The 18,279-nt window shown below is 30.4% G+C and overlaps 1 protein-coding gene across 1 annotated transcript in view; it reads left to right on the plus strand.

The window, feature by feature from the left end:
- The first annotated feature begins 533 nt into the window (after positions 1-533).
- The window catches only part of LOC148284274 (uncharacterized), a 129,456-nt gene continuing 111,710 nt past the window's right edge, over positions 534-18,279 (plus strand). The window contains exon 1 of the mRNA XM_088241905.1: positions 534-846. Within this exon, the coding sequence (XP_088098031.1) occupies positions 837-846 (10 nt within the window). The 5' untranslated portion in view covers positions 534-836. The remainder of the gene's footprint in view (positions 847-18,279) is intronic.

An 18,279-nucleotide genomic window follows, 5' to 3' on the forward strand; every position in this document is an offset into this window, starting at 1 on the left:
TGAATCAAATCTGTGTTAATTCGCGGCTTTTTGAGTGTGGATATCTTTAGCCTTGACATAATTTTTGGCGCGTTACAGAGACTACAAGCATAACGTTTAAATGTTTTATTTCTTAAATTTTGCTTATTATTACTATTGTGTTAAGTTGTTAAAGTGCCAGATTTACTTTCAAAACTAATAAACTGTGCTCAAAGTAATAAAAAGTTAAGTAAAACAGATCAAATAGTAATTCAACTATAAAATGTTATCGAAATGAATAAAATTACATAGTAAAATGTATGTTTAATGACAACAATAAGTGGTATATTCCTTATTTTTAACATAATCTAAAACAAGTCTAATAAAAAGTGTTCAATAATTGTAGATTATTGTAAATTAAAAAGTAATCACGTAAAAATACTCTAATTTAAACTACATATTAAAACTGAAATAAGTAAATAATATACTTAATAAAATATAATGTAAATAAATACAAATCAAAATAAAATTACTAAGAATAGTTTAAACAAAAAACTTAATTATAAATTGTCAAAGTTGAATCTAGTAAACTTATAACCAACAAACTAACATAAAAGCAATTATTCTCAACTTAGATATACAACTCGCAAATTATATCGTGTAGCAATGTGATAAAATAATATTCCAAGTTCCAAATGTGTGTAATAAATCCACGGGTGCAATTAAGATTAATGACTTATTTGGGGATTGAATGGCAAATGAAACCCACCCCCACACAGGGGTGAGTTGGAGAACCAACCCCTAAGTGCACCACCCCCTGGGAGGTGGTTTCAAGGAAATATCCTCACTGAAAAGGAGGGATCACGAATAGAGAAGACATGGGAAGAGGTAAGTGTCGTAGATGATTGATTGCCATATCTTTAACGGTATTATATCAGAAAAAAAACATATGTCGAATATCCCTATTGGATATAATGCACATTGATATTTGTATAAGACTATTGAATAATTTTTAATCTTAATGAAGAAATGGACTTTTGAATCTCACACCTTTTTAATAAAATTTATTGCAAAAAGAGTTTAAGTTTAGCGTCACAAATTATGGACAATATTTTTAGTTCGTCCAAACGTTTGTTCGCAAAGACTGGATTTCACTCCCTCGAAATTGAATTGATTTCAAGCATTGTCTGGTAGGTGACATAAATCAGTCAGATGAATCTCAAAGGTTTCAACTCTTACAATTCACAAAAATCAATAGATGGATGAATGGAAGAAATATGGATGGTCAATATATTTGAATCGGGTTGTTTTGTGGCTAGTACTGCATACTTAAGGGTCCGAAGTCAAACCCCACTCTTCCTAACTAGATTCCCATTTTCTAAAATTAAAATATTTGTTAACATTTAAAGCATTAACTTTTTGGTCAAAAATTTTACTAAATGTTATTAAATATTTGTATATAACCACTTACCGACTTTTCTATGTCTACCGGTTTCGAGACGTACCCGTTTCTTCGTCAGGACACCAATTAAACCAACATACAAACCAACAAGCAAAACCCACTATACACCTTCACCATAGTTGTGGTTGCACAAAAATATAAAACCAACACGACATGCATTTTAATAAGCACATGCACTGATTAGGACAAACATGCACTGATTGTAAAACCAACACGACATGAATTTTAATAAGAGCATGCACTGATTAGGACAAACATATATTAGGACAAACAATGCATGTCGTGTTGGTTTTATATTTTTGTGCAACAACTATGGTGAAGGCGTATAGTGGGTTTTGCATGTTGGTTTGCATGTTGGTTTAATTGGTGTCCTGACGAAGAGACGGGTACGTCTCGAAACCGGTAGACATAGAAAAGTCGGTAAGTGATTAAATACAAATATTTAATAACATTTAGTAAAATATTTGTGTAAATCATAACAACGCAGTATATCTTTTAAAAAAACAGGCGAAATGTTAAATGTTTCACAGTGTGTAAAATGGTGCCTCAAACCAGTCAATGGCAGGTAATAAGCCTTATAAATTCCTAGGCTTCCATATTTCATTTATTAATATGTTTGCCATCTGTGTTGTTATAGGCACCATAGAATAATTTTTAATCAATAGAATCCTATTTACACTTTTACTAAAAACTTTGTTATATAACGTACGTACAATAGGTAATTTGAACTCATGAACAGTTATTTGAAAACGGAGGAAAAAAACAGATTTAGGGAGACTGTCCACAGATGAGCCGGCGTGAGTTAGGCGTGATTACTATCCTCAAACATAAGGCACGGAATAAGAGAGAGATATGAAAACAAAAACGACAATGAAATAACTTAATCCATCGAAAAAGAAGCACAGAAACTTTTAGAATGGACAAACATAAACCTTACACTAAATGTCAAAAAATGCAATATAATCTAGTTTTGAACACAAAAAAGAACCAGAACATGAACATAAAAATAAAAACTGAATTTTCAACAAGAACTAGAACTAGACTTTACAAATTTACTATTATGCTTAATGTTTTTTTTTGTAAATTTATTGATAATTTTAAGTTGCCGGAATTTCACTCGTCCATGCAAGACGATTAGTAATCTAGCTTCAATACGTAAATTTTATTTACTATTAAATATCCAAATTTAGTAAATGAGGTCTATAATTCCAGCCGTTCATGCGCTCAGTAGCTGCAAGACTTGTTGTAATCTAACTTCTATTTTTATAAATTTGTTTTTAATTAATTCTTTTAAATATCACTAAATCTCTAAACTTTATTGTCAAATAAAAAATAAAAAATGTAAATAGGGGCTAGATTTCTTATTGTCTTTGCGCTCTGTAGCTGCAAGACGTGCTGTTATCTAGCTCCTGTATATCATAATTGGAGATGGGGAACAATAATCCCAACCGTCCATGCGCTCTGTAGCTGCAAGACGTGGTGGGATATTTATTTATTGTACAGCGCCCTTGAGGTGATTTTCACAAAAACGGCGCTATATAAATTATCCAAATATATATATATTTATATATATATACAAGACCCAACGTACCAAGGACACACCATGCACAGACAATTAAAACGGACGAAACACATAGACAAACACACCAAAGTTATTGCATCATTACATGGCTTTTTCAGCAACATACCGATAAAGAAAAAATCATCATTTACGATATTTATTTCATAAGCAAATTGAGCTACATGATCGCATTCTGGAGAACCGGTAACAAGACAGATATAACAAGGATATAAAGACAACAAAATCAATAAATTAAACTAATATACAACTTACTCTACCTTATCTCTGCGATTGAACTGTATGAAAACACTAGATTGACATGAAATACTACGAAAATTTTGAAAAAAGTATTAAGTGTATCCATGTATTTCATCATCATTCCCTTTCCGCTCCTGATGGTGCATAGTACATTGCATTGGTATACCGATTGCAGTGTATCTTGATCATTTTTGTTAAATGAAGGAAAGATTATCAGTCTAACGCTTTAGGTACCAGTCCAGAGACTATGTATAATAAATCACTTCCACCGTCCTACAAAAAAAATATCTATTAAGTGCGCCTAGCCCATCTTTTTTTCTTCCTTCCCGTCTTCTACCAAAACATGATAATATGGCCAAATACATGTTACATTAACTTACAATAAACATAAGAACAACACAAACAGAAAGAAATAACAATATAGATACAAACAATAGACAACAAAAATATATGTAGAAGAATAACATAAAGTAATCATTTTAATAATAAACATATAACTAAACTAACATAATTTCAACATTAATTGAAATAGGCACTAACAGAAAAAAACCACCAAAAGCTGATAGCGCCTATTTAACAGAAAAGATAAACATACAGTAAAATTATATGAAAAGGAAGATAGAACCTAATAACTAGAAAAATTACAACAAAATAATCAAAATATTAAGAACACAATATTTTATTGATGATAAATTTTAACTATTAAAATTAAAATTAGAAATAAAAAATAAACGTCAGGGATTAATAATGAAGTAAAAACATTTTACATAAACTTAGAAATGTCAGATAAATTTACTGTAAAAAAATAAAGAATTAATTTAAGCATAATTATTTCAATGAAAATATCCCGTTTTCAGTGAACGATAAAACTGGCCGATTACCTCAGCTTATTGCTCCATACAAAAAAGTACACTATATTTTACGTCTTTTACCTTGTGGCGTTTTTTTTTAGAACTAAAACAAGTTTGCAGATTACAAATATTATTTAAAGACTACCTATTTGGAAACTAGTATTTGGAACGTTCTTTCCTAAGGACTATTTTTCTTTGTTAGGATACCGTTGACATAATTTTATGTATCACATAGGACATGCGGCGTTTGCAGTGGCGGTTTTTTGCTTTATTAATTTTAAAAGAAATCTGACAGTGCTCGGTGTTGACATCAAAATCACAATGGAAATATCTGCAGGATGTCATTGTTAAATTTTTTAATAAACTTTTGTCCAAGTACTGAATTGAAATAGTATATAATAAAGCTACCTATATCGCGTGGTTAATAATAATTGTTGTTTTAGTTGATTTTCACAGAACCACAGAAAAAATGGTCATTTATTTATTTATTTTATTAGGTAAACAAACAGTATGTACACATATATTGCCAATTTCTTTGTATAATAGTGTAAGAAACTCATGGATACACCAAAAACATTGTTTATACTTAATACAATAATTTAAATTATGTTCAATATAATAAATGTAAAAGAAACGAAATGAAAAAATAATAATAATAAAGTTACATATCCACTTCTCTCAAAATTTCTATAATTTTTGACCTTAATTTAGATACATTGTCATAAAAAATATCAGCCTCGGTAAATATATTGTTACATTAGTCGCATATTCTATGTATTGGAGATTGTTTAAAATAGTTTGTTGACGCGTTTTCAGTGTAAAACAGAAGATTTTGTCTTGTCGGTCTAGATGGCACACATGTCATTTATAATTACATTACTTACATTTTATGTACTTATATGTAGGTACAAATTAATGAACATTTTTTGTAGATTACCTTTAAAATAAATTACGGCTCGCTACTGGTAGATACTAGGAGCCGATAATTAAACAATTAACAAATGTAAAAATATTTCAAATTATCTAATACGAGTATATAGAAGCAAATCAATCTATATTTCCTCTGAGTTACATCCAATGTACATACGTACATATATACATAATCTCACGAAGTGAATAATTTCAATTTTCTCATTCAATTTGTTGGAAACTCCAGAAGTATAAAGAGCTCGTCACGGAAATACGTACTGAGAATACAAAACACATGTGCGGTAACTTACAATATACACACTGAAAACACATCCATCTACGCTTGTGGTATAATACATGTATCCTTTGTAATCATGTGTCCCATTTACGTAACCCCATTTAGATCCGTAAAAGTTTTCCATTAAGGGGAATTCAAAACCCCATGATTTACTCGGTTATATTTTATATCAACCACCCATTTTACAGTAAAAGAAGCTTTCTGAGACTGATGTATATAGTAAGGAAACTGAATTATACGGGAAAATTAAAAATATCGTACTGTTATTCAATTTTGCATTTAGATACAGACTTTCGAAAGTTTTACCGAAATTTTCCGAAACACATCACAACAAAAAACATGAATCAACAATGACAACTTTGGTACCAGGATTCATGCAGTTAGGATAACCAATTAGGTTTTTGGCGATTTAATTTTTTAGATATTCATGGCCGTTTAGAGAATCAACCCAAACCCTGAATATAAAGATAAACCAAGTTGTAGACGCTGTAATGCAATCCGAAACATCGGAAAAATGTGCGAATGACACACGGCATACTAATTCAAAAAAACTATTTATGCATTATTTTGTTCGTGTTTTTTTCAATGTGCAAATATAGGTGTGAGTCAAAGTGTAAGTATGTGAAAGGGTGTGGAGTAATTGTAAATGCGCGGGTGTGTGGTTGTGGTTTTGTGAGAGTGAAAGTGAGAGTTTAGATGAAGGTGAGAAGAGTATAAATATATGAAGAAATGGTATGAAAATATACCCCTGCTACAAAGAATATAACAAATATATTTTTTTTTATTTATTTGAATAATCCCATAAAACAAAATACACATATGAAGATATAAAATACATTTTTTTTCATATAATTCCCTTTGTTGTCGGTTTACGCCATTGGATTAAGCGAATTATCTGTTTTACATATCTTCCACATAAGCGGAGTTTGAAAAAAAAAAACTCAAATTTGAAACTGAAATAAGAAAAAAGAAAAGTTTAAAAATCCAAAAATCCAAACAAATCCAGACTTGAAATTAATTTCTGACGTATAAAGGTTATTCCTCAACTTTTTTCCGGTCCATTTAACCATCCATTTATGGACTAAGATTAAGTAAAATTGTATTTTTGATAAAAGGTGTAAATAAATCAGTAAAAATAAAATTAAATGAATATCAACCCACCTTAGGTGCGAAAATGGGCCGTATTTTCAAGTATGATTTATGAACGATTTAAATGAATCCCTAACGCAAGTATAGGATGATATTTAAATTTATTCTTAAATACACTTTATTCACGTTAAAAAAAAAACTAAAAGCATTGTTATTTTATTTATAGATTATTTTTATACCATACGAACATTATAAATGCAAAAGAAACGGAGCAACCGATCGACTTATTTGCACAGGAATGGCCAGAGAGGCAAGATGTAAAATACGTTACTTTTTTGTACTCACAAAAAATAATAAAGTACACCAAAAATCATTGTTTTCTGGTAACAATGAGCAAGGTTAATTGGAAATGAGCAGCGAGGGTGCGACGTCAAAAATAAGGCATTTGAAAGAAATCATTTTAATGTCTTTAATTAACATGTTTTTTCTATGGCGTTTCGTTAGCTTGGCTTTCCTTTTTGGTTTTGTCAATGGATTTTGGATGTGTGTGAAAAAATAACGAAACGACATCACCATAGACTAACAAATCGTCGTTTTTCTTTCATAGCGATAGTTAAAAGACCAAGCTTCTAATTTTATTGATAAAGAACGACTTATCAATAAACGACACTAATATTTTTTTTAACAATAATTTCTCCCTTTTACCACGTGAGCAAAGCCGCGGGTAAAAGCTAGTGGATTATAAAGTTGAAATACCATAAAATTGTAATGCTGCTGTTGTTCAATAAAAATCGATGACTAATTAATTTAACAATAGAGTTGTACACAGTCAATTTAACAACAAAAAATTGCTATTTTGTAAAAAACAGAAACATTTCGTTATAACGAGGTGCCGTTAAACCGTAAAACAGTTAAAGCGGGTTTTACCGTATTTCCGAAGTTCCATGATTTACGTGTACGGTTTGGTTACACTATTCCAGTTCGGCGGCAGTATCCAGAATACTGAAATGGTGACAGGTTATACATTACACTCCCTCGGGACTCGGTGACGTCACATCTCTCCGTGTGCTGTGCTATTCCGCTGCGGGGCCAGACCCCTTTACTGCGACAGTAAACCACGCCAATTTATTACGAAGGTCGTTTGGAGGTAATCCCCCGTAGTTTGTAGTTAGATATAAAAGTTTTTTTCTTTTGATGCAGATTTTTTTGGAAAAAATTCTGTTTTTTCCTTAGTACTGTAATTTTTAAAGGGCGTTATTTATTTATTCCCTTTTTTAACCAATGATCTCTGAAGAAGTATGTTGTGTCTACGAACATTTGTGAATAGTGAAAAGTATGCAATTTTTCTTTACTAATTTTATTTTATTTGAATCCAACATTTTGACATTTTGAAATAATTATAAAAAATCTTGAGTGGTATCAGAACCAATAACAGGTTTCCGGAAATTGTGAAATGTAAATCAATGCATAGTAAGAATATTATTTGTAAAATCTTGCCAGAGATTGAGAGTACATAATGTATACTATCTTCAGCAAGGCGTTTGATATGGTTTCGCATAAGCTTATGCTTGGCAAATTATTTAATTTGGGATTCCACGGAGTGTTTTTAGATTGGTTTAAGGCCTTCCTGTCAAGACAGATTGTTGCATATTAAAATTTAAAATTCTTTACTTTACTCTTCTTTGTAATCAGTGATCTTTCGCAAGGCAGTCATGTAGGTCCTGTATTGTTTTTAATTTTCGTAAACGACATGAGAACATGTTTTCGAGATGCTAAGGTTTTGTTATTTACGGATGATATAAAAATATTAATTTAGAAAGGCAACAAACATAGGTTGTTGCATAACTCTGCAACCTAACTTAAATTGTTTGAATGTGTGGTGTAAAAAATAACAACCTATAACTCAATGTTGATAAAAGCAAATTTTTGAATTTTTGCTGAAATAAAAACCCAATTACTTTCAACTACATTATAAGTTCTTCAAATTAAGAGCTAGTGACTAAAATGAACAAACTTGGTTTTATGTTTGACAAAAAATTAAACTACACATATGTATACATATAAAGAGCGTTAAAATAAAAAAGTATGAAAGCACCGCTGAAGTGCAGCGGTGCCGTATTGCAGTTTGACCATAAGATTAGGACGGAAATGCATGTCGAGGGTAAAGAAGGGAAGGTAGAGTTCAAATCTTTAAAATTTATTAGTAATTTTCCAATGTTATTTTTAGTATAAAAATCAGGTTGAATATGTTTTAGCAAGCATTTTCAAGTATGTTGGTGAAGTGAGTGTTCTGACAAAGAGACAGGTACATCTCAAAACCGGTAGACATAAAAAAAAGGTGAGTAGTTAACCACTAAAACTAATATTTACTTACATTAAGTAAATATATTATTAAATCTTACCAGTAAAAGTGCCTAAAACACATTCCCTCATATAAGTTCAATGCTTTACGTTCAGATTATAGATTCCCCGATAATGTATTATAATTATTAAACAATTTCAGTAAAATATATAAAAATAACTATAAAAACATTATGAATACGTCTTTTTAAGTTTGCAACACGACAAACCAGGAGATCAAATTACAGTATAAAATTATGGCCCAAAATACTCAAGCTTGGAAAAAATCACATAGTGAATTATCTGGGAATCGCACCAAAACGCTCGACGTATGAGGCAAGCGTCTTTAGCCCCGTCAGACTACGAGGACCACAACTTCGGTAAATTATGCGGGGATCATTTTTACTCTTTCACAAAGCAATAGTCGTGTTCAAAAACCAGCTGGCATATTTTCATCGAGGTAGTGATTTTACACAAATTGAATAATAGGTAGTTAAATTGTTCATAATGAAAAATTACAAAGTAAGTGTTTTAAATATTTATTAAAAAAATAGTTTATATCATTCGCACATAATGCCAAACAAACTAATAAGTTTTCCATTTTGAACGGTGTAGAAAAAATAGTCATGTCCTTAGAAGAGGAAGAGTTTTTGTAATCTCAAAAGGTCTCAGAAGGGCGAACGGTCAGATATTTCTATAGCCATCAGGGGGAAACCTTTGGAAATAATAGGTTGAGGGTGCAAAAGAGCGAAGAAAGAAGGGGGAAAGGAAGGCAATAGGGCACATAAAGGAAATGAAAATGTGATTGATACCAGGCATCAAATTTCGAAAAATACATGGAGCAATTTCTATGTGAACAAATAGGATTCTCAAATGGGTAAATATCAGAAAATGTAGATTGTTAAAAAATGTTTTAGGTAGTAGGGAAAAAATCGTATAATAAAGAGAGATTTTTTTAAAACATATTATGTATACAACCTGCCGTTGTAATATTCCACTAAAATAATTTACTACATGCAAGTTAATTTACAAGGTTTTTAAAGGTTGTTTATTTCCAGACGGTTAAACTGGGGTGTCCACCTTAAGTCCACTTCTGGTTGGGGGAATCTATCGTTCTTGCGATCCCGAGTTTAATTCCTGACTTGGTCGAAGTTAAATACATGTTTTAAAGAAGGTTTAAAAATGCAATATTTCTCTGCGAAGACTAATAACTTTTTATATCTGTAACATACGATCAAGATTCGCAGCACTTGGCATTCAAATTTCCAATAAAGTGCCCTTTACAAGTTCTTTAACGACGGCATAGCCGTTTATCTCCCCAAATCCTCACACAATAGTAGTTAGCAGGAACATATTTATCTGTTGCAGTACATAATTATATGCAAAAGTACAGAGAAGCATACGAAATGAAGACTTAACGATAATCAAAAATGCTGACAGATATATAACATTATGATGACTTACCTCAGTAGTTAAAAATGATAATGGAGACTAATTTAAAATCAACACTAAAAAGCACGCGATGACTACACAAACCATATTAGAAGTAACAATACTTTACCTTACAACATATTTATCATATTTTCGTCAGCTTAACAGCTTCTTACCGTGAAAAGTCTTTTCATTTCCCGTACGTATTTACAAAGAAAAAAAGATTGAAAAAACACAATTTCACACCCGTAAAATGGCAAAAGAGAATGATAAATAATGCTATCAAAGCGCGTTAAAGTATACATATCTTTATGAAAAATCTGTTATTCATACAGCAGCTTAAAAAAAATCCGCTTTTTATAACCACCTTTTTAAGCCAAACAAAAATTGCAAGCGTTATATTTTAAAATATTATATTTCATTTAATTAAAAGTTGATATAGTACAATAGAGATGGAAAACGTTTTCGGGAAGAGAAAACATGGATGTCAAGGCACTATCTGTAATATTCACAGTTCTGCTATTATTTGAACTGTTGTATTTCTTCAATACTTCCAAGTGTTGATTTTCGCGAAGGTGTTCGATAGGTAGAATGGTGAATGCTACACACTGTGTAAAGTGGCCACGACAGATCATACGCCCTGTAAGTGCCTACACATGCGCGTTCTCTTCTCCAAAATATTCTCCATCTCTGTTGCATATGTTCATCTCAACTCCCTAAGGGATTAAACCCAATTTGTTTACTAAATTTAAACAAACTTAAAATATTGTCGATAATTTATCATGTTATTGTTTTTAAAAATGTACACGTTACTCAAAACAAGGTTAAAGAACATTTCTTTTATTTACTTTGAAAAATTGAGCATCATGTAACTAACCTAAATAAAATTTAAATATCTAGATTTGGAACAGAGAGGGAAAACATTTTTGAAATGGGAATATGGAAGTCTAGGCATTTACATGGCTTATGACCTGTAATAGGCTGGTTTGAGTGGCCACTTTACACACTGTTTAATATTCACCATTCTGTTCTCTCTTCCATCTGTTGACTTTTTAAAAGGAGAAGTATAAAAATCGGAAAATTGTTTTCAGGCGTTGCCTAGAGGGTGAATTGATTCAGCCGGATGAATCTCACCGACATGATAACGGTTTCAGCTCTTTTACTTCACAAAAGTCAACAGATAGAAGAGTTTAGGAAATGCGGATGTTCAAACATAGACAGAATATTTTGAGTTTGTCCTAATTTTTGTAGACAAGAACTAGATTCAACTCCCTGGGGAGCTGTTTATATTAATATATTACAACAGAGATAAAGAACATTTAAGAGAAGGTAATATAGAAGTCTAGGCATCTACAGGGCTTATGACCTATCAATGGCTGGCTTAAGTGGCCACTTTACACACTGTGTAACATTCACCATTCTGCCTATATTTAAACAAAAAAAAATACATTTTCAGGCGTTGCCTAGTATGTAGGTGAAATAATTCAATTAAACGAATCTCATCCGCATAAATAAAGGTTTCAGCTCTTTAACTTCACATACATCAACAGATGAAAGAATTGAAGGAATATAGATGTTAAAATATAGGCAGAATGGTGAATGTTACACAGTGTGTAAAGTGGCCACTTAAACCCGCCATTGACAGGTCATAAGCCCTGTAGATGCCTAGACTTATATTTTACCTTCTCTTAAATGTTCTTCATCTCTGTTATAATATAATAATAGGCAGATTGGTGAATGTTACCCACTGTTTAATTGGACCACTTAAAACAGCCAATGACAGGTCACAAGCCCTGCAAATACCTAGTCTTCCATATTCCTATCTCAAAAATGTTTTCCCTCTCTGTTGCAAATTTTGATATGAATAACTCCCTAGGCAGGGAATCCAGCCAGTCTGCAAGCATTTGCACATAACAAAACATTGTTGAAAATTGAAATAAATCAATTTGTAAAATAATTTATGCCGTGATGGCGGGATACGTTGAGACCACCATAAGTGCTTCAAATATAAAATCTATAGGATATTTTTTTTATATGGTAGAATTGTTTGTACGTTATGTATTCATGTTTTCAAAAAAAATGAATACATAACATATCATAGATACCTAGGCTTTTTTTTAAATGAGGCAGACTCATTTTTGAAATTATTTTTCTACCACTCATCCCTTCAATTTTTTGTTGCTGGAATAATTCGAAAATTTCATTCAATTAGGATCAGTCGTTGCAGTCAGACTTCATATTTATGTTTAATTTACTGAATGGCTTAATTGATGTACCATCGTTACTGGAACAAGTGGCATTCAATGTTCCAATCCGCCGGTTGCGAAATAATAATGAACTGTTCCTTAATCAACACAGCACAAATTATGGCTTGCATGCACCAATGTCTCGATTGTGCTGAATTGTAAACCCGAGACAAGATCTGGACTTTTTTGATGTAAGTCTTTATAGATTTAAAAATTCACTAAGATAGACCGGATCTTGTCTTGACGTAGTAATTTATTTTTTTTGTCCTAGCTTTAATTTTGTTTAGTTGTATTTTATTTGATTAGTACTTGTATTTATTATAAGAAATTGTTTTGACCATTGTTAGAATGGACTACATAAGTCCGTTCATAAATAAATAATAATTAAAACAATTGCTCAAACAGTTGACTGAATAACAAAATAATAAAATAACATCCCTTTCTTCTGCTTCTTTATACGTCCAGGGATGCTATTCGAAACCACTCTCGCGGCACGAGAAAACATTCCTTCTCGTGTATTTTGTATGTAAATACACGAGATAATACAGCTGCGAGAGCGTTTGGAATACAAGCTCTGGCAGATGAAAAATAAGGTTCTATGTTTAAATACCTCGACTTGTTGACAACGTTACGTTCGATACGTTTGTAAACAAAACAAATCATAATGGTTTTGTCTAATACTGTTATTTTCTTTTCCGCATCAGTTGAAAACCAAATCAAAATAAAAAACAAATACCATTATTTTTTAAGTATATGTGGCTTCTAAGAAAGTGTGAAACATAATAATTTCACTGGAGCACGCGAACGTCGCAAGCGCACGAGATTCAAACATATTTTGTTTCTTGATCTTTTTCTGGATATTTTGAAGTAAAGTACTTAATTTAACTTTTCACAAGTCGTTTCGTGTTATGTTTTCCACCTGATTGTTTTTCTTTGAATCGTTTGAATCGTCGACAGAAATTTAAAACGTTGCGAAAATATTCAGAAAAGCCAAAAGTTTTTTAAACGTGTAAAAATATTATATTTAAATCAAAAAAGCCATGCCAAGGACACTTAACAATATATTATTTTTAATTGTTTTTACATTTGAAAATAAACAAAGAAGATTTACTTAATAAACAGAGATAAATAACAAAATATTCAGACTGTTTTAAAAACTAGGTACATATGTACATTTATATTATTTATATTACAAAACGCACAACGAAAATAACATAAACCTAACATAAGCTATCACTCGTGGAATAGTTGATTCAATATTGGTTTGGGTGAATAAGGCAATCCATTTTACTTCTACCTAGCTCCACTATCCATTTTTTATAGCGTTTTCGAACATTTTCTCGTTACTAATTGATTTAATAGATAGTGGAAGGTAGGTAGGTTATAGATTTTAATTGAATAATACTCAAAACTTTTTTGTCTGAAAGTGGTATTAGTTTGTATTTGTGTAAGTTGTCATTGTGTTAAGGATCTAGTGATTATATTATTTGTATGTGATGTATTGTAGGGGTTAGGTCTTTTATTTGAGAAAGAGTAGTTTTTGAATCTGTAAGTGAGTATTGTTTTAGCGTATAATTGTTTTGGTGTCATATATTGTGATTTGTGGAATATTTCTTCAGTAGATGTTTGTATCGAGACTCTGAGTATTATTTTAATTACAGATTTTTGTGCAACAAATACGCTTTATAAAGCTGTGTCACTCGCACCACCCCAACCGATTATACCGTACTCCAAAATTGATTGGCACAATGCAAAATAAACCTTCAAAAGTTCCTGTACATTAATTATATTTCGAACTGTTTTGAATAAATACTTTAGTCTTTTAAGTTTATTAGTAATATTTTCAATCTGCTGTTTCCACTTTAAATTCATATCCACTTTAAACTCCTAAGTATTTGACATTGTCTGTCCTATCCAATATTGGGCAATTACAATGAGCATTTTGAAGACAATTATTGTTATGTAGTTTGGTGTTAAGATAAGGATTTTGTGAATAGTTTTATAACTGATTTGGAACGGAATGAAGTTAGTTTTAGATTTATTAAGAGTTAAGTAATTAGTATCTAGCCATGCCTTTACTACATTACATCAGTTCAATTTTTAGCTACCTTTTCTAACAAATTTAATGGCGTGTGTTATATCAGTTTTCAATGCAACATGTTTTCATATACCACAGACGTAAAACAGCCCAATAGGAAATAATCCAACAGCGTCAAATCATAGAAACGTGGAAGCCGAATTAAAAAGGACCATATCGGGGAATATTTGGGCTAAACTTGTCACCCAGTAAATTCATAGTTTCACGGAGGTGCCTGCACTATACGTTTGACGAACTGAATAATGATTTTTTAAGTAAATTTTAATGATTTTAATTGAATTTATTTTATCGAATAGTCAAATGTAAACAAAAAATATATTTTTAATTTAAAACTATTATTTTAGTATTTTAACAGTAAAATAAACGATTTATTTATTGAAAAAAATAAAAAAACAGTTTTTTTTTAAAAATACGATATTTACGATTATATTTATATATTTTAACACAGATGTTATTTTTTACCATAAATAAACGAATATCAAAATCCCGTCTCTTAGGTTATTTTAAATTCCAATCTATTTGAATAATTTCCGTGATTCAAAAAACACGTTTATCTGTGAATCACACATTATTCTCAAACAATAATTTTAATCTTTTTGTTTTTCTTAGGTAAATTTAATGCTTTAGACTTATTCACACAATTCAAGACTGGTAAAATTTCCGAAAGTCTGGGTACCTATTTCATAGGGAAATCTCAACCCCCCAGTAAAGGTATAATAAAGCAAGTCGAGCGAACCCTACCGTAAAACGTGCTCTTGATAACCGCCCCAAGGATAGAAGAGGATGTGCGTAAATTATTATCGTCTCAAACATATTCGTTAAACGAAATTATAGGAGAGAATTAATAATGCCGATTACCTTCGTCAAAGTTGGCTCACTGTTAACCTTATTCAAAATCACATAAATCGATTTCACATCACAAGCAAATTGAAACTCTTATTATATTTTTCATATATTTTTATGTTGATTATATAAATAAATAACCATTGATAACAATTAATAAGTATCACAGAAATGAAAATTATTATAAAAAAATTTATTCCAGTAAACTGCCAAATAGTGCAGACCCAATTCTACCATATAAAAAAAATATTTCGTTCTCATAGAACAATGTAGACATAACTGACATGGGTATTAACATAAGTTGTGTCATTTTTTTTCCAAAATAATAGAACAAGAAGACAAAGTAAAAAAAAAACAAATTAGTCAAAAAAAATTTTATTGTTTTACAAATAATTATTCTAAATAAAATGTTCATTTGAAGAACAAACATTGTAATAAAATAAATGAAGCTTTGTTTTTAACTACTATTTTTTTCCACCGACCGGTTTCAAAGCAAACTTCTTCGTCAATGTTTACGTAACTAATGAATTTTTTTCTATTTTATTTTTATCATGTTTACTAAATACTACACGTGGAGCCAATAAATCAAGTCTTTTTTTCCCTAAATGGGTGGCAATTTAATATGAATATTTTAGAGGCTAGACAGGAGTGGACTAAAAGAAATATTGTTTGTTTGGTTATTAATTCTTTTATTCTTATTATGAATCGCTTTTTAATTTCTAAGATTTCTAAGTTGTCAAATTTTAATATTTTTTTTCCAACATGAAGTACTTTTAATCCAGTGCCTACGTGAAGTTATAATTATTTTCAGATGGTTTGCGAATTCAGAAAAATTATTATTACTAAGCTTGTTGGGTGTTCTTTAACCCCAATGTAAAAGTTTATTTTAGTAATACTAGTAATAAAACAACTTTAAAATGAATCTTGTGTAGCTTTGAAACCGGTTTGTAGAATCAATGTTTTTAAAAAATAAGTGGTTTAGAACAGAGTTGTTTTACTATTATTTTTAAACGCATGTGAAAGAGTTGTTCACTTTCGTCTGCTCTTCGTTTTATTTTGAAGGCTTGTAAAATAAATACATTAATGTTAAAGCAAACATATCATCTTGTAGAACAGAAAATTTTCTTTCGAATGAAGCAAAAGTTTTATTATTTTATTTTTCTTTTGATGCTCTAAATTAAATTTGGAGAAAAACTATCAAAACAAATATTAACACCGGATAAATTAATTTTAAAATCTTTAAAAAAATAGTAACGTAGTTTATAATAAGTACTAAATTTTAAAAGGAATAATAATCAACGACTTGTTAGGAAAAAAAATGTATGTATGTAAAAGATAAAAAGCAAATAAATCCATTCGATAAAGATTTGTAGAACTGACGGGTATTATTAAAAACACATCTAAGTGGGACATGTGGGTATGTGAGTACGACGTGTTTAAGTATGTGCAAGTAAAAGTGGCAAGTATGAGTGGTGACGGCCACTCAAGCAAAAGCCCTCTGCTTAGTAATACATTCCGCATTCACTCCTTTTTTCAAATTTTAGCACCAACAAATCAGCGTTCATTTCTTCAGAAAACGTTTTTTCTTACAACTTTATTACAAATACTAGAAAAACACATCAATCAAATTTTTTAAATTAGATACGTTCATATATAATAGTCATCAGTAATATGCAAGTATGTCTGTGTAGACACTTAAATCCGCCAATGATTGGTCGTAAATACTTACACCTGCATATCCTCATTTCCTGTTAAAATATTTGTCAATAAACGAAAAGCCATATAGCTGAAAAACACGTCCTTCTTATTTATAGTTACATAATGATAAAAATTTTATAAATTAGTTTTTTTTTTTTTATAACTTCATGTTAACAATATTAATCACGTGATCTGTACCAGCTTTTTTATTTTTTATTTGTTTATTTATTGTTACTAACACTGTCATTCTAACTAAACAGAAAACACTAGTATTTTTATCATAGAAAAAAATAAAAAAAAATAAAAAAAAAATAAAAAAATCCAATGAACTTCCATCAAGAGTTTAAATTACAAACTTTATTATCCTAATATTTTACCTATAAAATAATAATAGACCCACATATAAATAGCTATTCATTGATACTTTATGATATAATAAAAAGTAAAACGAAAACATTCTAACTCTACAGAATAAGGCAAAGAAAGTGATATTAAAAATAAATAAACATAATATTTTAATGTAGAAAGAAAGCATAAAGAAATGTCTGTCTTCTAATAAAGTAAAAAATAAAATATGATGTTGCACTTATCCTTTATAAAATATTTTAGGGGTTAAATGAAATAGAAAATATGATTAAATTTCACAAACAATTCCATAAATACAGACAAAACTAGAGATTCAAAATGTACGATTACCAATGAGGAAAAAAACAAAGTCTCATAAGTCATTGTACACGGGTTTAAAATTGTACAATTAATTACCTAAAAAAATAAAAGATGGGGAAAGTTTTGGAATATTTCAGTTTGATTAAAAAAACACGTTCTTAATTAATATTGATTTACGGGGCGGGGCGGAGCCAAATAAGTAGTTTTAAAGGATCACTGCTTGAGCTGGCATAAAAATTAACAAACACGAGAAGTCACTATTGTTATCAATACTAGAAGTGCATCGAGGTTTCGTCGTGCGAGTGTTTTACAAAAAATAACTGTTCGGTGATCGCCACGCAAAGGGCTTCTTTTCGTCACTTCGCCAGTTCTGTCTCTTCAACTAACACAATTAAATTTTAGATTTGAAAATTGGAAAAAACTAAAAGTACCTTAAAAAAAAGTGGATATTTAGCATCCAGAACAGTTAAAATTCCAAAAAACGTGCAGTTAGTAGACCAGCATTTAAGCAGTTTCCAAAACGCTCAGCTCGAAAGCACGCGGTTTTTTTTGGGACGACATACCGCTCTTT

The sequence above is a fragment of the Micrasema longulum genome, unplaced genomic scaffold (genome assembly GCF_059751315.1).
Source record: "Micrasema longulum isolate JH-2025_06_02 unplaced genomic scaffold, ASM5975131v1 h1tg000133l, whole genome shotgun sequence".
NCBI lineage: Eukaryota > Metazoa > Arthropoda > Insecta > Trichoptera > Brachycentridae > Micrasema > Micrasema longulum.